The sequence below is a fragment of the Callospermophilus lateralis genome, chromosome 8 (genome assembly GCF_048772815.1).
Source record: "Callospermophilus lateralis isolate mCalLat2 chromosome 8, mCalLat2.hap1, whole genome shotgun sequence".
NCBI lineage: Eukaryota > Metazoa > Chordata > Mammalia > Rodentia > Sciuridae > Callospermophilus > Callospermophilus lateralis.
Window position 1 is genome coordinate 53,346,060 of NC_135312.1, and position 23,836 is coordinate 53,369,895.

General features: G+C 34.5%; 1 protein-coding gene across 1 annotated transcript; it reads left to right on the forward strand.

Moving 5' to 3' along the window:
• Nucleotides 1–12,071: 12,071 nt before the first annotated feature.
• Amtn (amelotin) lies at nucleotides 12,072–23,620 on the forward strand. Its single transcript, XM_076864033.1, has 7 exons — nucleotides 12,072–12,125; nucleotides 15,350–15,430; nucleotides 16,304–16,369; nucleotides 17,264–17,353; nucleotides 19,522–19,557; nucleotides 21,011–21,037; nucleotides 23,309–23,620. Exons 1-7 carry the CDS (start codon nucleotides 12,072–12,074, stop codon nucleotides 23,618–23,620), a joined length of 666 nt encoding a protein of 221 aa, XP_076720148.1.
• Nucleotides 23,621–23,836: the final 216 nt, after the last annotated feature.

Sequence of the window (23,836 nt, forward strand, 5' to 3'; positions counted from 1 at the left end):
ATGCACAACAGTGTTCCCTGCCAAAAAAAAAAAAATACAAGTTCCATAACATCAATGTTGACAAGGTTGAAAAACAGATACTTAGAGGAATTTTTTAAAAATCAGAAAAGGAAAACTGGAGAAAAATTGAAAGATTTAAAATATATATTAGGAGCAGTACTGACAGGACATGAGGACATGTCAATTACTTATTAAGAGGATTAAATAAAATATAATTCTGAGATGTCTGACATTGGACAGCTGGGTATGGTGGTATGCCTTACCAAGATAGTGAAGATTTGAGAAAAATGCAAATGCAATCAAGTGTTCAGTTATTCCAGATGACCACCAGATGTCTGTCTATATGAAGATGGCTGTTATGCATAAAAGTTTTTAACTTATAGGAAAAATCTGGGAAAAAAACAAATCGATAATTGTCATCATTTGGATTTTACTTAAAGACTTAGAATTGAGTGCAATCACACAATAAAGATGCTGAAGAAGAGACAAGAAATGAGAAGAGAAGGGAATGAAAAGGATAAAAAATAAAAGACAAAGGAAGAAACCTGGGACTAAACCTTGAGGCACTCAAACTTTTCTAAAGACAAAATAGAAAACTTTCTAGAAAGAATAATCAGACATAAAAGAAAGAAAAAAAAGAAAGAATGTCATGGAAGCCAAGATAGAAAAGACAGTATTAAAAAAAAAAAAAAAAAAAAAAGTGTGATTAATGGCACAAATGCCACCAAAAGGTAAACAGGGAAGAGGCCCAAATAGTGTCTATTAGCTCTGACAACTTGGAGATCATCTGTGACCTTAATCAAGGGCAGTTTCAGTGGAATGGTGGAAACTGAAGCTACTGTGAAATGGGTTAATGAAGTGAAGAGTCAAAGAGGAAATTCAGACAACTCCTATGAAAATGAATTATGAAATTGGGCACCTACTGCATAGAAATGCAGAGTCAAGAGGGTCTTCTTTCCTTTTGCTTCTGAATGTGAAGCATGCTGGTGAGTTGATGAAAATGATCAAAAAAAAAAAAAAAGAAATGAAAAATAACAAAGTCAAGTCCTTAAGGAAGCTAAAAATAGAGGAATTGGGGCTGGTTTGTAGCTCAGTGGTAAAGTACTTTCCTAACGTGTGAGGCACTGGGTTTGATTCTCAGCACCATATATAAATAAATTAATGAATAAAATAAAGGTCCATTAACAATTTTAAAAATATTTTTTAAAAGTAGAGGAATTAAAATTCAATAATAATAAGAACATTTTTTTCTACTGTTGCTGTGATTTGGATATGAGATGTCCCCTAAAATCTTCTATTAATGCAAGAATATTCAAAAGGGAAATGATTACATCATGAGAGATGTAACCTAATCAGTCCATCCTAGTTTGAGTGGACTGACTGGTTGTTAACTACAGAAAGGTGGGGCATGGCTAGAGTAGTGGGGGCAGACCGACCCTGGGAGGGTTGTTCTCCCTGTGACACCTCTTTTTCTCTCCTCCCCCTCCCCCCAACCCACCTCATTGCAGCTTCCCTTCCATTCCCCCTTGATATGCTGGGGCCCACAGCAATGGATTCAGCCATCTATATAGACTTGAGACCTCTGATAGTATTAGCCAAATTAATTTCTGTTCCTCTGAGTTTGTTCTTATTGGGTATTTTGGTCACAGTGATGAAAAGCTGACTAAAACAATTTTAATAAGAAAAGGCTGGGTCCAGGAGCAAGTAGGTTGAGAAGATAAGAGAGTTCTTATATAATGACTTCATTTTTTCAATGTTGCCTCAGGTAAGGAAATCAACTTGGAGGAGAAGGGAAGAGAAAGAGATTTGAGGAGGAACCATCACAAATAAGGATATCTAGCCAGTTCTACACTCACTTTAAAGCTCTGACTTCTCTACCAAAGATTTTTCAAGGGTTCAAAGTAGTAAAGTCATCCCACTAGAAGCACAACTACCTAAACCGTATCACTGTAAACAAGATGCTTAAGGTTACTGGAGATGATCACACAGCAGAGAATCTGGAATTACTCCAGATCACTAGCCACTTGTTAGCATGTTCACCCACATTCCAAGATTTTTCAGTCTAAAATCTTAGACTCTTTCCCTTCTTCCCCAGCTCTTAGCAAATGAACTTGCTTAATACATTGCAGAGTAAACAGAAATCATCAAACTGATTCCTTCAATCTACCATCACCATATCTACAAATCTGACTGCCAAACCCATATTTTCCTCTTTTATTCCTGTTACAGTGGCCTAGTCAAAGCCCAATCCCTCCATTTGTGCTCTAAATCCCAAAACACTCTTCCTTCCCAGAGTCTTTATTTCTGCAGATATTCATCTGTTTTATATGTTTGGTCATACCTTCTCTTTGGGAGGCTTCCCATTATTATTTAAATGTATTCTAGTGTATTCTTATTTTGAAGAAGGAAGAGAGAAAAGGAAAAGAGGAAACAGAAATGGGAGGAAGCAGGGGTTGGGGTGGGGAGAAAGGGGAGTAAAAGAAAAAAAATCACCATATCTCCCTTTAGTTATTACCCTATTTTTCAATAATTCAGTTACAAGTCTTGGAAAGGTTGTTTGTCTACTGACACTATATCATCTTCTTTACTTCCTATTCACTATTCAACATACTCTAATTCCATTTTCATCTTCATAATTCCAATTCCTCAATATATCAAGGACCTCTTGTTGCAAATTTAAATGGACACATTTCAGTTGTCTCTCAGCAGCTCTCCACACTTTGGTCATTTTGTTGTTTTTGAAAAACTTTCTTACTTTCACCATGTAAAACAACTCTCTTAAAGCTTCTCTTCAGTTGCTATTCCTTCTCAATCTCCCATACTGACTTCTCCACTTCTATCCACATTCTAAAACACTGGACTTCCACAAGACTGAATCTTAGACTTCATTCATTCTCATTTTACATCAGAGTTAGTTAACGGACAGCCTCAGTCCTCAATGTCTAGTACAATGTCTGGAAAATATCGAACACTGAATAGATTATTTATTTAAACAACTAATTAGTTACAGGACAAAAACTCAGTTGGGCTTAGGGTAGGAGGAAGAGGACATATTGTTAAAGAAGCCACTAATGCAAGTTCTTAAGCAATTTCTCTCTACTATACATTCACAAGTTCTTCAACCAATTAACATAAACTCTTTATGTTGGACAACTGATCAAGGATCCAATAATTGACACTTGAGCACCTTCTTGACATCTGGTGATTTACAATTAGGAAGTTGGAGTATTTGGGGTCCTAAATCATGGATCAGATTAAGGAAATTATACATATAAATGATGCATAATCAAGGAAATCATACAAATTATATAGACAAATGGTAGCTTCAAATGAGTGTCAAATAAAAACACTACCATCAATTTGTCCACTCAATTTTCTTCTATGACTCAGAGATGGTTTATGATGTTTTCCCTTCTGACTTGTCAATTCAGGAACATTCAGCAAAGAAAAGCCAGGACAAGATAAGAAATAGTCTTGTCTGATTTGCCTTTTTTCAGTTTAATTTAATTTCAATATAACTCTGACCAAACTCAGCATCTTCCAAAATCAGCAAAATAGACCCACCCTAAAAGTCATACAAAAACACTAGTTCACCAAGAATTGGACCAATACAAAGCCAGTGAAGACCAGATAATCAACAAGAATTGTTTCATCCTTAACAGCTATTTATCAAGATCTAACTCTATATAAACTCATCTCAAATCAATTAATCAGAAAAGACCTTCCTTGTCCAAAGGTCATACAAAGACAGCTCTTCCAGCAGGATCTAGCTCTATGCAGATTCAAATTCATCCCAGATAAACTGATCTACAAGAAATTTTCTTAGCCAAAAAATGTATTAATCTGGGGACCACCTCTAAACAAACTCCTTTGAAACAAGCCAAAACACAAAGAGCTGCACCATCCAAAATTCATCCCAAAACAGCTGCCTCTAAACAAACTCATCTGAAGATGTATCTGGTTGCTAAAGGCTGGTCCAAAAACAGTTATTCAGTTATGATCCAAATCAATATAAAACTACTCAAGAATAACTAAAAATAAAAGAGCCAAACCATCTCAAATGTATCCAAACACAGTTGTTTCATTAGGTGTTGCTGTCAGTCTGAAGCAGGCTCTCCAGAAACTTATATAAAATTCTGCAATAAATTGAAAAGCTCATCTACCAAAATATTTTCCAAAATACAGTATTCACTAAAAAAAATCATAAATCTCAATCGTAAACAAAGTCACCTTTAAAATTATCCTATCATACCAAACTTCATGCAAATCCACAAATCAAAAGACCAGAACAAATCTACTCAAATCAAAATTAAAGGTTTTTAAGGGTGTTTTTTTCTTCCAAGGCTTCTCTATACACACACCCAAATTTCTTTTCTTTTTTTTATGGCAGACTTATTGAGATATGATTCATATGCCATAAAATTCATCTTCTGAAGTTAATAATTCAGTGATTTTTATTACTTTCATACAGTTGTGCAATGATCGGCATTGACTTCAGAACATTTTCATCACCTCCAAAATAAACCCATGCCTGTTAGTGTTTATTCTCCATTCCCCTTCCTCCTTTCTTTAGCCTTTAACAACCACTAATCTATTTTCTGTTTCTATATATTTGCCTACTCTGGACATTTTTTTTTCCCTATCCCTATGCCCCATTCTCTCTTCTCCTTCCCCTTTGCCCAATCCAGAGTTCCTCCACTCAGCCTATTCTCCCCCGCATCATGGTTTAGCGTACACTTATCAAAGAAAACATTCAGCCTTTGGTTTTTTGGTATTACCTTACTTTGCTTAGCATAATATTCTCCAACTCCATTTACCTGCAAATACCATGATTTTATTCTTTTTTATTGCTGAGTAATATTCTATTGTGTATATATACCACAGTTTCTTTTTTCATTCACCTATTGAAGGGCAGCTAGATTGGTTCCACAGTTTGGCTATTGTAAATTGTGCTGTTATAAACATTGATGTGGCTGCATCACAGTAGTATGCTGTTAAGTCCTTTGGGTATAGATCAAGGAGTGGGATAGCTAGATCAAATGGTAGTTCCATTTCAGGTTTCTTAAGGAATATCCTTACTACTTTCTAGATTAGTTGCACCAATTTGCAATCCCACAAGAAATGAAATGAGTGTGCCTTTTCTCCCATGTCCCCATCAACAATTATTATTGCTTGTGTTCCTGATAACTGCCATTCTGACTAGAGTGAGATAAAATCTTAGAGTAATTTTGATTCGCTTTTCTCTTATTACTAGAGACGTTGAACATTTTTCATATATTTGTTGATCGACTGAATGTCTTCTTCTGAGAAGTGTCTGATTTCCAAGCTCTGTCTCTCAAATCAAAACCAGTGCTATAACTTTCACTATCCCTGCTTGCTACTACTTCTAAAAGCAACTTCTAGCACCACCAATACATCTACAACTCCAGCTTTTACTCTATTCCCATGCTAATATCTCCAACCATAAAACAAACAACACCATCCTACAACATCCCAGAAGCTGATACCCTACAATGACATTCAAACAAAAAATCTCACTAAACCTTACACTGACTCTTCATCTAACTTTGAAATGACAGAATCTCCTTATAACACCACAGAATCTCATACTGACCTTCCATTTGTCTTTGAAACTATATATTTTCCTGATTACTCCTACAAAATTAGAAGTAACTGAATGTAAATTAATTCCTTATACTTGAACTATCTCTTTTATCCTTCCCTTCAGTCTCTTCATTTCTTACCCATTCGCAAGATATTTTTCCTTATTTGAAAAACCACATCAAAGCTTATTTTTTAATAAGTTTGTACTTCTCATTGAGTTGAAATATTTCTATATAAAGAGTACAATGTTACCATATTTTATCAAGCTTATTCCTATCACATATGGGAATCTGATAAACTATATCCACATTTCTAATGACATTTATATACTAAACTTGTTCACCTAGGACAAGGGCCAACTTGTTCTGGCAAGAAACCTAGATATATTTTCCATATATCCCCTCTGAAACAAAACTTTAAGATATTAGTAAAAGCATGTATAGTTTTATTCTATTTAGTAAAATTTTAGACACATGAAATTCAATGTTTGTTTGGCATCCACCAAACTACTTCATAGAGAACTGACTCTTCTGTAGTCCAGATGTATGGTCAAATATTTCAAGTATTTATATAAATTTGGAAAGGCAAACAATTATAAATTCAGTTCAACTCATACTTACAAATCTATCCCATACAAAGTATTATGCTAGGAACTATAGGCATTATAATAGCTGATCAAGATACATAATGTTCCTTGAAATTATAATATCTCAAAACATTAACAAAAAAATAATAGCATCTATCAAAGTAGAATAAGAGAAATGAGAAAGTCATGGGGCTTCAGGAGAAGAAGAGATTGACCTCAAATAAACGGAACAAAGAAAGACTTAATGAAGTTGCTGGAATAAAGAAGGATTTTTATCCAAGCACAGTGGCACACATCTGTATTCCCAGCAGGTTGGGAGGCTGAGGCAGGAGGATTGTGAGTTCAAAGCCAGCCTCAGCAATGGCAAGGCACTAAGCAACTCAGTGAGACCCTATCTCTAAATAAAAAATACAAAATAGGGCTGTGGATGTTGCACGGTGATCGAGTGCCCCTGAGTTCAATCCACATTACCAAAAAAAAAAAAAAAAAGATCTTTAATAATGAATTAATGAATAGAAAATTGACAACCAGAGATGAAGATGACTCCAGGCAGAGGGAATACCATGACATGAATAAATGCAGAAAGACAAGATAAAAAATATACTGCAGATATTTTCTTATCTCTTATGTACAGATTCACTTTACCTGCACTACATTATAAGATAGTCAGATATCTGCTTCACTTCCCACAAGAATATCAGCAGGAACTTTGTCATTTTTTCCATTTTATTTATTTTATTTTATCCTAAATTGATAATAATTTTACAAATGAATGGGGTACATTGTGGTGTTTCTATATGCATATACATTGTATAGTGATCAAGGTAATTTGTAAATCCATCATCGTAAACATGGATCATTTCTTTATAGTGGAACATTCAAAATTCTCTTCTAGCTATTTTAAAATATGTTTTATTGTTTAATACAGTCATCCTACTATGCAAAGGAAAACCAGAACTTATTCCTCCTCAAATTGTAATTTTGTACCTGTTGAACAACTTTTTGCTTGTATGTGTTTAGGGATTTTGTCTTAATCACTTTTTTACCCTAGCACCTAAGCCAGGGCCTCACCCAGATATTATAATTTCAATAACTTAAATGTATATTTAATAGATACCATTGAATTAGAGTACATTACGAAATGCTAGCTGGTATTTACAATTATTTTTTCTAAATTTATTCAATCAATCACTATAATTAATAGGAATAATGTATCTTGTATCCTTGTGAAATGGAGATTGAGTTGTCAAGTAGTGAAAAGAGATAAGAAAATTTTCCAGTCTGCTTTATCCTTTCATTGCTGAACTGATCCTCTTTAATGAGGATTCACAAAGAGTGTCTTGAGTCTGGGTAATTCTAAATCTTCCTGTATCCACTAGGCATGGTACAATTGGGAAGAGAGTGCATTCGTTGGCTTAAGACATCCTAGTGAAAGACCCACCGATTCCCTGTCCAGGAAAGACGCACGAGGCACTGGCTGCAAACGCATGAGGTTTATTCAGACACAGACGCCTGCGGGTGCTCAGCAAAACCTCAGCTGGAGCTTTGGTGAGCTGGCACACCGGGCTTTGGGGTACAGGTTTTTTATAGGGTCAAGGGGCAGGTTTCGCGCGCGCGGTAAGCAACAGGTTTCTTATTGGTTATTTTGAACCCAGCATATAGGTTACCTAAAGGGTAAAGTTATTTTTCATTTTATGTTCCTGGAACAATACCACATGACAGTTACATATGAGCATTCTGATTTTTCTGTTCCTGCTTATTAGCCCCTGTTTATTCAGGCATGCCCTGGTTTTTCTGCTCTTTCCCAACCATCCTGTTTTTCCCTTTTCAATCGGTCACACTTAACTGATTATCTGAAAAACACATTGTATGCAGGTTTGTGACGTGCCCTAATAATTTTGTAACTAAGCCTAAGGTTGCTGGGCTGGGGTCTTTCACTAGAAAGTTCAGGAATCACACAAATCACTGGAACATTCCATCAAGATTACTGTAAACCAGACATTCTTAACTTAGATCTTCATAGTAGCACTCTCAGAGAATCATGAAACCTCTGTCCTTGTCTGATAAACATTGTATTCATAAGTATATGCACATTTTCCTAAGGAAGTGGTACATAGATACATTTTTCAAAAGGGTTCATAACCCAAAGAAACTTAAAACGAAAACCAATAAGAGAATCAAAAACTGCCTAAGACTTCAGGGCTAAAAGATGTCACTTATAGTTCATAAAACACTTTATGAATCCTGATATCCTAAGTAATTTTAAAAACAAAAATTATCTCCCTGGTTTTTGCTGATGTGTCTTGTTTTGGAATGATTTAAAAATTTTTCCTCATTTATAGTATATATTTCTTGACACCAACTCCATAATTATATTGTTGCAAGTTATCTGCTTTCAGACTTAAAATTTCTTGTCTAAGAAATTACTCAGCCTTCTTAATTTTGCTTGTTATTTTGTTCTAATCCCACTGACTGCTCAGTTTCCTGGAGAGGGCATGTCCTGTTCAGCTTGGGGTTGGAGACATGTCTACAGTAGGTAAATACACTCACTGTGAGGTCCCTGAATCATCTGACACCCAGACAGTTGCAAACAATGTTTCAATTTGAATGAGCTATTCACTAGAACCATACTTTAGACTGGTAATAGAATACAAGTCTCCACACCAAATTCAATTTTGATCTGTCTCATCATAGCCCAGAAACAACAGTGGCATAAAATTCAACTCTGCTTGTACCAAAAAGAAAAAATAATTTCACAGGAAGATCCTCACTCTGTACATTCATTTAAAATAAAGCCCAAGAGAAACAGAAAACCAATGTCATAGGCTGTATGTTGTACAATGAGGCTGTTTAATATTGAATATCTCCCCCACCCCCAAACATACACCAAAATGTAAACTCCACAAGGGCAGGGAATTTTATTCTAAGGAACTGAAATAATAACAGTGAATATAGAGTAGATATGTTAAATGAAAGGTTAAAAAATTAATTGACTGAATTAAGGGGGGTAAAAAACAAAAAACTAACTTACCTGTGGAAGTTCATCAGAACATAAAGTTGCTTCCTTCCCAGCATTTACATTCCATTGCTCCTCTCACTGTCAATCTTTACCATGCTATTCTCCATCTCATTAATCATATTTTTTATTTCTTTTTTGTTGACCTTTATGTTTTCATTAATCATATTCTCCGAATCCACCTAACAATGCATCCCTTTTTTGAACACTTAGATTGTTTTAATATTCATTTTTATTATAAGCAATGTTGCCAGTAAAAATTTGTAAGAATTTCCCAAAGGAAACATCCCCAGGAGTGGAACTGCTAGGTATTTTCAATTTAACAATATACTTCTAAACTTTTTTCCCAAAGTGATCAGACATAGTTACATCTCCTCCACCAATGTATAATAGCCCTTAGACTTGCATCTTTACCAATTCTTAGTATTATCAGATTTCTTTTTTTTTTTTTTTTTCAGAGTAGAAATTAGAAGTTTATTAAAGGACAGCAGAAAAGACTTCTTCCGGAGGAAGAAGGGGACCCAAGAGGTGGAATCCGTGGAAGTGCAGTTGTTTCCCCTTTTTATAGTTCTTTCAGTGATAGAATGTAGGTTAGGCTGGAGGGGTGGGACACAGGTGGGCCAAAGAAGTAATCTGGGCAGGAAGGACTTCATTAACATTTCTTTGGGATGGGCTATCTTCAAATCTGCTGGGGCTGTTCATTAACATTTCTTTGGGATGGACTTTGGGCCTAGGGCTTTGACTTCATTAACATTCCATGAGTTGTCCTGCGTTTCTGTAATTTATTCTCAGTATGGCCTCCATTTTAGATTTTACTCCATATTAGACCCGATTTACCTAACTACACTGACTACCTAATTTTAAATCTGGCTTCATTCCCCCCTCTAATTTTGGGAATTCCTTACTGCTGTAAGGAACAGATTTCTTAATATTGATTAATTCAATGACTATACAACATTACCTCTTTGAGGCCTTCATCTGCAAGTTATAGACTAATAATAAGCGCCAAGCAATCTTTCATATTTTATTTGCCATTTAGGTATACTCTTATAATGCATCTCTTCTTCAAAGTCCTTGCTCAACTCAATTTTGATCTGTCTCATCATAGCATATACTCTTACCATTTGTTCATCAACATGTGGTTACTGTGTTGTGTTTTGCAATATTATAAATATAGAAGACTCTTAAAAAATTTAAGACAAGGCTTCAAGAACTCTCCATGTAGTTCAAGAGAAATTTCTAGGAAATAATGAAGAAGCCATACCAAATAGTATTCAATTTTATGTCAAAATAAGTAATAGAAACAAACCAAAAAAAAAAAAAAAAATACAGTTTTAACTAGTAAAATCAGATCTCTCTCCAACCTTATCTCCCACTGCTTCCCTCACCTCATTTTTTCCCAGTTTCAGGGAACAATAATGTCACTCCATATCTAGACTCTTGATCTGCCTGGATGTCCTATTTGCATTCTTAATAAATTTATTTTTATTCTTCAAAACCCAGCTCAAGGGTGGCCTTCTTGATTAGGCCTTCCCTACCTTTCTGTCCCAAACCAAATTAACCATTTTCTAATTCACACCTATGCTTACTCCTATTTACATTCCCACAGATGTTATTACTGTTAGCCTTTGTGTTTCCCTAGAATAACTGACAGTAATCAAAGTTGATTATGTAAATGAACTGTATAATTTGAGGAAAACTTTGAAAAATGCTTTATCATCTCAATTTACTATTAACAGACACTGAACTAGGGGCAGGGGAGCTAAACCTCAGATAGGATTCCACGTGAATCCTCTGATGACACAGATTCATTATTGATTTGGTTTCAGAAATTGTTGAACAGACCCCACCTACCTCTGTGAAAGCCAGGACCTTGGATATGTGGGGTAGCACTTAGCTGTTGTTTTTGTGAAGAAACTCTGATGGACCTCCTGTCTTTGGCTTAGATCATAGTATTATTTTCCTCATTTGAATTAAAGCAAACTACTCAACATTTCTAGAAGGCAATATGGTTATGCTTACTGGAATTCAAGATGTGCATATCTTTTATTATAATATTTATAGGAATAACATCTACAGAAATAATCCCACATGTGCAAAAAAATTTGAGAATGTTCATTGTAACACTTTTATAATTGTAAAATACAATAGAAATGAATTAACTGTCCATTAAAAGGAAAATGTTAAGTAATATAACATAATGATTAAATGAAATTAATCTGTGTATTGACATATAAGCTTTTCCATTATTTCTTAAGTTAACAAGATAAGTTACAGAGCAATATCCAAAAGATAGACTTCATATTTTAAGTATACAGAGAAACCTATATTTTGGTATTTGATTTATATATTCATTCTTATATAATAAAACAAATAGCTTTGGGAAATAGTTTGGGAAAGATAGTGGTAAAAAAGGATTTTAATTTTTTTCTGCACTTTTTTAATTACATAAGGGATGTCTCCCTAAAATACCCTCTAGTCATATAGTAGACATTGGGTAATATAATGTCTGTAACTAATAACCCACTTAATGAAGTGTTGGGAAATGAAAGAAACCAAATGATTTCACAGACAGCTAAATCCTGATTGGTCTCTCAAGTTGCCAGTCTCCTAGAGCTGAGTTTAAATTCCTTCTACAAACTCAAGTCATCAAAGGATAAAATTTTTCACCAGAGTAAACTGGAGAAGTAATCTGGATTTTCACTATTTCAGCTTATATTTTTGCCTGGTGAACACAAAGGTAACATTAATTGACCATGATTCAAGTAGAACATTCATTTTTTTAAGCATAATTTTCTCTTAAAAGAAAAAAAAATAGATTGAAGGAGTAACACTATTTTGTTCTTATAGGTAGCAATTTGAAATATGAAGACTACGATTCTACTGTTTTGTCTTCTAGGATCAACTCAGTCATTACCAGTAAGTGCAATATGTTTACTTTTATGTACCCACCAGTCTCAGTAGCATCTCTAGTTGTAGTCCTTTCTTTCTTCCTGCTCTCCCCAAAACTGCTCTATTTTGTGACCCACTTTTTAGTTTACTGTTTTTATTTTCCAAGGCAAAAGATGATAAATTAATAAGGTGTTGGTGCATATTTCAACATATTTGAATTTTAAAAATTCATGTACTATATCATGTAATAAGTTATTATTTGGGCAAAGCAATAGGGTAGAAATGAGCTTTCAATTTTATCTATCCAAAGTTGATAATTATTTTATATTCCAAAAATAAATTAAGATTTTCTCAACAACCAGCTATTTGCTCATGACTAAAACAGTTAACTACATTTTCTGATTTTTCTAATTGAAAACACAAGCTAGCTAGAATATGTGAACTCTAAAAAGGCTACCAAATCATATAAGACCAAAAGTATATAATAGAGTGGTCAACATTTTCTATTAGAATATTATATTACAAGTTGTGTTCATGTCTAACAGGCTTTTGAAAGAAAGGACAAGAACTCCACAATTACTCCAGTTGTCCCACATTATTTTGCAGACATAGATGTGGGTGGTTGGGATGTCTAAGTGGGCTTTTCCTTGAAATATCAGAATAAAAGAAAGTATTCTTGGTTGAGGCTCAAGTGCACTTGAAATGTCCACAGTCAGACATTGCACTACTTGCTGAATATACAATGGTAAGAAAGACATAATCCCTCATGGTATTCACAGGACTGCAGGTATCAATCAAGTAATTGTATTAAGGAAATGTTAATTTATAAATAATTGTGAAGGAAATGAATAGGGTGAGCTTGTGGAAGGAAGAAACAAACATGAAGGACCAACCTCCCTCTTGCTTCATCCATATATACGTACATATGTTCTTGAAAGAAGCTGTCTGTGCAAATTTCATCTTCAAAACAAGTAAAATAGGAAGTTAATTTTTGAAAACAGATATTTCACTTCACTAAACAAGTTTACCAAAAGCATCTTCAAAATAAAGTCTCTCTTTTATGTTTAAATTACCATACAATTCATAAAAATTCAAGATAAATAAAACTTTGCAGGAATACAGCTCCCATGCAAAATGGACACAAGAATAGAGTACGGGCTAATGAAGACTGCTATTGGCCAATAATGTGAAATCATCTAGATAGTTAATGGGTAGGAGATATAGAGGTGACATTGAAATGTGTGTTAGGTATAGAAACAATATTTATCAAATGAAAAATCATGACATATGGACAAGGTATATCTTATTTTATGAAAATGTATTGAATTATAAAGGCATACAAAATGAAACTTAGTGGCAAATGCAAGGACTTAAAACAGCCTAGTGATAATTTTCAGTAGATCAAAAGTTTGAATGCAGGTGACATATGACAATACTATGAGTAGAAAGAGAGGAAATAAGAATCAAAGTCATAGGAAGTGGATGCTGAAGAAAAAAAGATTTAATTATTTCAATAACTATTTTTTGAGTATCTACTGTATGCCTAATACTGATTTATATGTTTGAGATTATCACTGAATTAAAAAAATAGCATTTCTAGCCTTGTGAAATTTATATTTTGCCAAGGAAACAGATGGTAAACATCCTGAATCATAGATTACATTCCTATTAAAAGGTAGTAAGCACTGGGGAAAAATCACAAAGCAGAGTTAGATGAAGCAGGCCTATGGGTAGCTGCATACTGGCAATGGATCAGTTTGCATACACAGAAGACTGGTCATGGTAATACTCAACAAGAAAGAGCATCCCAGTAAAGACTTAAAGCAAGTGAGAGAGTAAGCCAGTGTCTGGAGGAAGAGCATCCCAGCCAGAGAGAAGAGGTGGAGGTGAGATCCTGGGCAGAAGTGGACTGCACCTACCTGAGAAACACCAAAGAGCCTATATGGATGGAGTAGAGTAAGCAAGAGGAAATGAGGTGGGGCAGAAAGTCAGAGAGACACTAGGGCACCAGAACATGAGGACCTTATAGCCATTGTAAGGTCTCTGGTTTTTATTCCCTGTGAAATTGGCAGTCATCATAGGCACTAAACAGAGGAATAACAAAAGAAGGCAATCGTTTTCAAAGGGTCACTCCAGTTGCTGGGTTTAATAATAGATTGTAGCAGATGAAAAAAAATTGTTTACAGAATATACATCTTCATAATCTTAACGCTGAAAAGAACATCCAAGGACAGGTAATGCCAATTGCTCTTCTTACAACTAAACAGGAAAATCCAAAGTGAAATCAAGAGTTAGTGGCTGACTGCTCCAGGGTAAACCAAAGAGAGCTATGCAGTGCTAAGGTGCCACTTCTCCCAGCCCTCTGGCCACATCAAGGACAAAGACAGTCTGAGGTCATATGAGTGGAAGAATTTATTTTTTGAGAGCCTATAAGCACAGTGGGGACCCTGATACTAACTCTGCCACTCACTATGTGATCTTGGGCTTCTCTTATCTATAGAATAAAACCATGCAAATAGATCATATGGGTAGCAAGGACATTCTTCACCCTTAAAAGTCAAGGATTCTTAATACACTAGGAGAATATACTGGCCAGGAGGGAAAATGAACTTTCATTACAGGATTAACATGTCAGGCACAAGGCAAAGGTGGGAAGCTTCATGAAAATGCAGTAGGATTTATGGCAGTTTAAGTCAAGCACCGGGAAAAAGCAAATATGCACAGAACTAAGATGCAGAGTGTGTATTCCATATCCAACAAAGGAAGATAGAAGCTACGAAAAGAAATGAGAGCCAGGAACAACCTCGCCCTTTCCTTTTCCTCTTTCCAAACGCCCCACCACCACCACCACCACCACCACTACCTGTTTTGGATGGTTGTTGTTGCTGCTACTGCTAAGGTTATTGTTTATTTTTTTATTTTGGTTTGGTTTTGTATTTTTCCAATACTGGGGATTGAACCCAATGCCTTGCCTTGCGCATGCCATACTAGGCATGCTATACCACTGAGCCACAGCCCAGCCCTCCACATCCTTTTTTTTTAGGTCCTCCACACCCTTTTTAATGCAGCATTTTTCCATTCTAGCATTCTGCCTCTGCCATACACAAAATGTTCCAGGGATTAAAACTGTTTCAAAATACATGAAGCTTAAAGACAGACATTTTTATTTGGGACAACCTGCTTTCTTCTGGACATAAGTGGATATAAAACCTCAAACACATTCCTGACTTATCAAATATTTGTATTCACAGAAGCAGTTTAATTTGGGACTTGCTCCAACAAAACCAGCTCCAGATCAGGCCTCACAACTAAACCAACAGCAGCCAAATCAGGTAACTGTTTTATAATAGGGAAGATTTATAAACCAACAAAGGAAGCATGTTAAGACTGGTGGATTTAAAATCAAGACTTATATAGTCTTATGACTGAACAAAAGAGAGGCTTTTCCTTTGAGAGAAAAAAAAAGCCAAAACACTTTTTTTTTATATATAAATAAAGAAAGTAAAGTGCTCTATTCTTTTTCTTTTGTCTGAATAGTTGGATTAACAACTAACTCTAGTAAACTTTGAAAAGCAATAACAACACCTTTTTACAAAGCTTGGTCATGTATGCCTTTGAGATACTCTGACATGCTATGTTGAATTTACAAGGATGGCAGAGATTAGGAGGTAATCCATAAAAATAACAGCATGTTTCTTCATGGCTTTCTTAAGTTTTACTCTGTTGATGAGCTGATGTGTTTCTATAGAATCTGTTTCTTCAAAGCATATTTAAATATTTTTGAAAACTCCATGAGCTTGGTTACTGTACTCCCTGGCCCTCCAACTTTTCGACAATATATAAGAGCTCTGCCTTACCTATATATAGACTTTGTGAAATAGTACAGTCAGATAATACTAAAATCTAAAGTTTTTTCTTTAGTCAATGGACATTGTAAAACACTCTAATTAGGAATCTGAAGGAATACAAGGAATCTGAAGCTTATACAATTTCCAAAACCCTCTTTAAGAAAAAGATTACAAAAATCAATATGTAAAATGAGGTACTGATAAACACCATAAGTGTGAACATAGGACACCTCCAAGGACCAATCCACCTCTGATAGAAGTATAGATTACTTGAAGTCATCTACAATTAACAGAGTAGAAAAAAAAAAAAAAAACAGATAATCTCTTGTCTAATACACCAATTTCAATGCCCTCTAGGTCTTCTCTTCTTTAAGTCTAATACCATTAACACAGTTGCTCACACTGGGGCCAGATCTGCAACTGGTAAGTAATCTTTTATGTTATTACCCATTATTCAATAAACATAATACCTAATGTTCAGCATGGAGGAGAGACAAGAACACATGGAAATGTTCATCCACAAGTGAACATACACATACTCACTGTAGATAAATTGTAAAAGAGGAATAAAAGGAGAGTCAAAGCATTGGATGCAATCAATGCATTCCAGAAAGATTTTCTTAATAGGAGTCTCCAAAGAAATTGATCTAACTCAAATCTTAGTTCTTCAACTCTTCCAACCTCTTCTGCAAGATTCTTTCTCCATTCCTCCACTATAGAATGCCCCCTTAGAATGTCCGGACACCGACATAAACACTATGATCACCATTATTACCCCAACAAGAGAAAACTAAAAAGAATAGAAAGATCTTGAGTCCTCTCATAGAATATCTGTAATTTATTCAAGAATATAAAAATCTTTCCTGATTGATGTGGATTTTTTTCCAGTGTTTAGATTTTAATAAAGCATTGATTCATGTTCCAGCCAAGATATTTAATTCCAAACCTCTCAATTTTCAAGAGGATAGCAATGAAGGAATTAATTTCTTTAGGAAAAAAATTCTAAGAGCCATTACTGTTGTAATCAGATGGGGAAAGAAATGAAAACATCACCTAAATAATTCTCAAATAGATGGAATTAAATGCCAAAGAAAAACTTAATATGGAAAAAGTTAAAAATAGATCTTATAGGTATACTAGCAGAGTAAACAAGTCTTTGGATTTCATTTCTGTGTCAAATTACACACACAGTAGAATACTATGTTTATATAGCAAATCCTCCATTTAAATATATATTTATATTTAGTAAATACATATTAGTTTCCCAAATGTTGGAACTGAAAGAAACACAATAAAAATCTCCTTCATTATCCACAGTTTAATCCTACTATAGGAATGGCACCTGGTGCCCAAACACTGCCATTGACCCTGGGGGCATTGAATGGACAACAGCAGCTGCAATCACAAGTAAGTTCAAAAACTGGACTTCAGTTCAACATTAGAGAACATTTTCTCTCAGATGAAAGCTTATAGAATTCAAAGAATTTTTTAAGCTTTCTTGAAAAACTAAACAAATAATTTGCAGATGTTATGTTCTACTAAATGTAGAATAGTATTTGATAATTTGTTTTTTGTTGAAAACACACCCCTACAACTGAGAATACTGCCCAATAACCTCCCTAGAACACATTTTCAATGAGTAACAAGAAACCATAAAAAGTTGGGGAATACTGAAGAGTGAAGAATATAAGGACAAATTGAGAGGAACCAGAATTATTTCTAGCATATTGTGTTTTCTGTTGAATACTTTCCAGATGACCAAGACCATCCTAAAGAAAAACTAAGAGATAGGTAAAGTTTTACCTCCAGTAAATCTAAATTTTTTTGTTCTCTTTTTTCCATGCCACCTCAAAAGTCTCCTAGGACTTTTTAGTTACTATATTCTTACCTCCCACTATCATTTGCTTTCAGAAAAAAATTCTGGGATACCCTCTCACACTAAGATAAACATAATGTACTTAAAATATCACTCTCTTTAGAAGCATTCACATTTAACACTAGACAAAGACAAAATTCTTAACTTCTTGAAGAAAAAACTTCCCTTTTTTTTCAGATGTTAACAATTATTGTAGCACAACTTGGAGCCCAGGTTTTACACACTACATAAGTCTCTAAACAACTTAATAATCTCTAAAGAAAAATACAATTGTCTATGGCTAGACTGTTGTTTTGGGACAACTTATTCTTCCCAGCAAGTGATCTCAGCCCCAGGAACCCACCTGATGGTCTAATTGTTTTGTAGAAACATTGATTATTTATTATGTAAATAATATGTTAATTATAAAAATTGAGAAAATACATACAAGCAAAAAGAAGTAATAAAATTCACCCCAAATCAAACACTATATAGGATATGTCTTTCAAATCCTTATTCAATAGCTATACGTACATTTTTTAAAGAAAACATATTCTTGCTCTATCTAATGTTCTGTAACCTGATTTTTTTCTTCTAAATATTTCTTGAATAATTTTCATGCCTTGAAATATTCACTTGTAACTTTATTTATAAATGACTGCTTAATATGCCATTTTACACCAAATTCCATACAGTGAAAACATGGAGGTTTTTCCAAACTTTTTGCTTCTGTAAACAATGCTACAGAGAACATCATTGTAACTAAGTCTATAATACATCAATGAGTGAGTGTTTCCTTTGGATCTATTCTTAGGAGAGGATTTACATAAAATGTCTTCGTAATAAAAATCTTTTTTTAAACCTTTATTTTATTTTTTATATGGTGATGAGAATCCAACCCAGGGCTTCGCATGTGCTAGGTGAGCGCTCTACCACTGAGACACAATCCCAGCCCAATAATAAAAATCTTGGTTAAAAAAGTTGAACCTCTGAAAAAGACTTGAAAAACATGCAAATAAAATGTGACTCTCTTTAATACATGATCCTGGTATAATCCATGTTCTGACTACCCAGGTTCAGTTTCAATTGTTGCCCTGCTCTATTTTAACCTTGAAGGCAGACTTAGTACAACTTATTCCCTAGATTACATACCCACTTCAGTCAAAGCATTAGTGGGCTGTGTAAATGTTACAAATTTTTCAGTATGAAGTATGGCATTGCACACTCCCCTGCATGCAGGAATGCAAATTCATCTCCATTCTCTAACGGGATTCTTTAATTTCCCTGATTCTTCTACCAAGTGTCCCCATACCTGATCTCCTAGGCAGTTCCAGTCTCTCAAATCCTTCCTTACTTTCTCTGGCACAAAACCTATAACTGTTGGCAGCTCCCAATTATCAAAGAGCCAAACTGATCAAGCGTACACTCTAGAGCCCTTTGGAGGACACTATTCAAACCGTAGCCTCATCCACTGTATAACTTCTACCTTCTAAATGTATTGTTTTAAATGTAAAACAATCTGGGTTTGATCTTATTTTTACACCCTACATAAGTTTCAATTCCCACCTAGCTCTGAGATTCTGTATCTATAATGATACTTAGTAACAAGCATTGGTTAAACAGATATTAAATCCTTTCAAGGAAATTTCAAGATTTATACCATCTACCAGAACTCATTTTGAATATACATTTTTAGTAAATTTTTCCCTTTTTTTTTCAGATGTTACCAATTATTGTAGCACAACTTGGAGCCCAGGTAAAATTATTTTAATATGATTTTTAATATAATTAATATATTTTGGTATAAAATATTTAACCTCTTTCCAATTCATCAATCAACAAGTTTCTGATTTACTTTTTACTGTATGGCCACTAATAATAAAAGTTAACACTGAGCAATTACATGCCAAATACTGTTCTGAAAAGTACTTTGCATGTGTTATTTCATTTAATATTTAAAACAGCCTCTTAGCCAAGCACAGGATCGTACACCTGTATTTCCAGTGACTTGGGAGGCTAAGGTGGGAAAATCCTAAGTTTGAGGCCACCCTGGCTGAGGAAGACATTGCCTCAAAATAAAAATTAAACAGGGCTTAGAATGTAGTGTAGTGGTAGAACTCCCCTGGGTCCAACTCCCATCCCCCCAAAATAAAATAAAACCATATCTGTAGGCATTATTTTTATGTCCAATTTAAAGATGAGTAAGTAGAGACAGTAACAGTTATTAAGCTATAGTTGCACCTGGGGTAGCTGATACATCAGATGAGGCAACTAGTCAATCCTCTAAACCAAACTGTTAAAAAAGAAATAAATGAATGGGATTAATCTTATTGTTTGTGATTTGGGGGATTTTTTATCTCAAATGTATTTTTTAACTATATGTACTTAATTTTTTTTTACTTTCTTTCCATCTTCCTATCTACTTTAGTGAAAATAATTCTTGAGATCACTGATAAAATTACAAAGGGCCAGTAGCAATATCAGAATCAGGTGACAGCTTTTACTTCTAAAAACAGAGTCAAATATAAAATTTCTAGCAACTCAATCCCATATGTAGGACCATATTCTACAAGAATTATTTGAAATATAGCAAAGGTTTATGTACAATATCAAAATAGTATAGAGGAAAGTATTGGATATACCTTAAATTTAAGACCCCCTACAAAGAAAAAGGTTAAGCTATGCAACATAAAAGCAAATACTATGTGCCATTCAGAACCACACATATTAAAATTTATTAATAATACAGTTAAGTGATAATTAAGGAATGCTGAAATAAAAGGCAAGAAAGACAGAAAACTGTATAAATGACATAATTTCTATTCTATAAAAAAAATTGGAAGACATCTGGGAAAAATACCTCAAACTTTGAATGGTGAGAGTATTTTTTTCTCTAATGTTTTCTGTATCTTTAAGTTTCCTCCAATGTATATATATTACTTATGAAAAATATATAATTTTTTAAATGTAGGTGACCTCACATTATTCAAATAATAAATGTTAGCAGTCCCCATAACATATGCTGATGTCAGTTTTATGATACAGATCACAAAGACAGTTTAACATATTGTTGAAAACAAAATATCTCTTTATAATATTTAAAAGTATTGAGTTTTTAAGTTATGATATGTATCTTTATATATATGTATATATATCCTTGAGTATATTAAACTTTGTCTAATATCTTTTGTTTAAAATTTTGTTTTTAGGGTACTATCCTAAGCTCAGAGGAATTGGTAAAAAAAAATGTTTTTTGTTCAAAACTATCATTCCAAACTCTTTTTACTTCTACCACAATGTTTTCTATCATCTCATATACTCTTTGGCCACAAACCTGAATCTGGTGTATAGTAAACTGAACATTTTTATACGCCTTTGAATTATATTACTGTCTCTCTAACTGGGGATTTTATCATCATCTTGCAGCTACTTTTCTATTATGATGACTTTGCACTGGTCTTTCACACATTGCCATTAGGCTCAGTTCTATGGTTCTCAGAGACCTATTACACATTTTTAACGCTATACTGATCAAAATCTATAATTAAAAAATATTGAAATGAATGCAAATGTAGAATAATATAAATATTGACTTTTTTGTATTTTTTAGTTTTATGAGAAGAAAATATTTTCTAGCATCTGATAGTGATAAATACTCTTTCCTATACACACAAGTAATAGGAGGCCTAGACCTAAATGGCATTCATTTTATATATATTAGGTCTTTTAGTTGTAGATGGATACAATATCTTTATTTTATTTATTTATTTTTATGTGGTGCTGGGATTGAACACAGTGCCTCATGTGTGAGGCAAATGCTCTACCACTGAGCCACAAACCCAGCCCCTAAATGGCATTCTTAATAACACAAATACACACTAATATCTTGTCATCCATAAGTCATGTTTTAAAAAATGACTTGAATTCATATGATATATAAACATGACAATAGAAATAAGAAAGCTAGGCAATATCTGAGAACACAGTTTTTAAATAGTTTTCCTATTATGAAAAAGGTAGAGATTTGCTGTTTTTTCCATAAATAATAATCAAGTAATGGGAGTAGTGTCTTATTTTTCCAACACTGGTACATGAACTTCCACGTCTACCAGCTATTGGACCTTCTACATGGCAAGCACTTAAGTGGATCCCTTACATACATGGCCTTTAACTCTCACCAAACTACAAAGTCAAGACCTTGGACACAGCTGTACAAATAAAAGAAACTGAGGCTTAGAGAGCTCAAGTAATTTAGGTCTAAAAGTCAACAAAATAAAAGAAAAAAAAAAGACTACATCCAAATCCAAAACCACTTTTCTATCCAACATTCTTGTGGTTTTCAAACATTTTTTGGTTCAACTCATAGTTACAATTGTGTTTTTATGCCACTCAAACCATATGCACACATACACACAATATTCCTCTAACTGCCCTGTGTGGTGGCGCATGCTTATAATCCCAGCAGTTCAGGAAGCTAAGATAGGAGGATTGCAAGTTCAAAGCCAGCCTTAGCAAAAACGAGGCACTAAGCAATTCAGTGAGACTCTGTCTCTAAATAAAATACAAAATAGAGCTGGAGATGTGGTTCAGTGGTTGAGTGCCCCTGAATTCAATCCCCAGTACCAAAGGAAAAAAAAAAAATTCCCCTTACTGTAAGGAATGTACCATGGTAATTTATAATCTATTCCATTTTATTTTTTAAAAGATGGCTGCCACCCACTTTTCTTATTTCAAAGCTGTGGTTGTCATAATTCTCAGTTTAAAAGCTTTTCTAGTGCACTCTACTCCTATATCATCTGGTATAAGTCTAATTCTGATTTCAGTATCAATTAAATCTAAGACAGTATTTCTCAAACTTCAGTCTTGGCCACCAATTCAGGATGACTTTGAGAACCGGTTTAAGATGCAGATTCCTGAGTTCTGCTGAGACTCACTCAATCAGAATCTTTTTTAACAGTGGAAAACTTCAAGAGAAGAGTTTCTTCAGTAACCTCAAAAAACACATTAGCAGCTGAATTGAAAGAACCTTAAAAGGATAAAGATGATGTTTGGTGAATCTACCCGAACTAATTTTTCCATTTTTAATTTCCTAAATTACTTTTTTAAAAAAACTTTTATTGGCAAAAGAAAGTCTATTTTTTTAGGTCAATAACAGAGTTATCACCATTATTATTGTATGAGTTTTCTCCTTTAGTATTATCTCCAGATCCACCTGATAATAACAAAGCATGTATCATACCTCTTCCTGTGACCAGTTTGATTCTGGTTTTCCCATTCTGAGGAAAATAGAGCACAAACAAAGAACCCCAATAATGAAACCAGCATCAGGCTTGGCTTTGGCAAGAGAGGCATCTTCACTGAGGAATGGCAAATCTTTGTTTTCTTCTCTGACCTTGCCCTCTCCTTCCTACTGACAATTTGCTGCCCCCCCAAAGAGACAGGCTCATTGACTAATCATAAAATGTGTTCCTTTTGACTTTGTTTTCTGTTTCTTTTCCTCATTCTAGCCATTGGCCCCACAAATCTTCACAGGCCTTCTCATCCATCCCTTGTTTCCCGGAGGCATCCAGCCCACCAATCAGGCAGGAGCTAATCCAGATGCCCAGGATGGGGTCCTTCCTGCAGGACAAACAGGAGTAAATCCTACCAACCAGGGAACCCCAGCGAGCCATCTTGCAACTCCTACTGGCACAGATGATGATGAGTTTGGAGAGACTACCCCTGCAGGTATCAGAAGGGGCACACAAACTACGGAGGAAACCACCACAGAATCACCAAATCGTAAGTTCTTCCATCTTGGAAAATGTCTTCAGCCATGAAAGTCATTCACAGAATGGGAGACAAGAGTTCTTTGCCTTTTTTGACAAATGCAGATTTTGTTTTGTTTTGTTGTTACCAGAGATTGAACCCAGGGCTGCTTAACCCATGAGCAACATCCCCAACCTTTTTTAAAATGTTTTATCTTGAGACAGAGTCTTATTAATTGCTTAGGGCCTCATTAAATTGCTGAGGCTGGCTTTGAATTTGTAATCCTC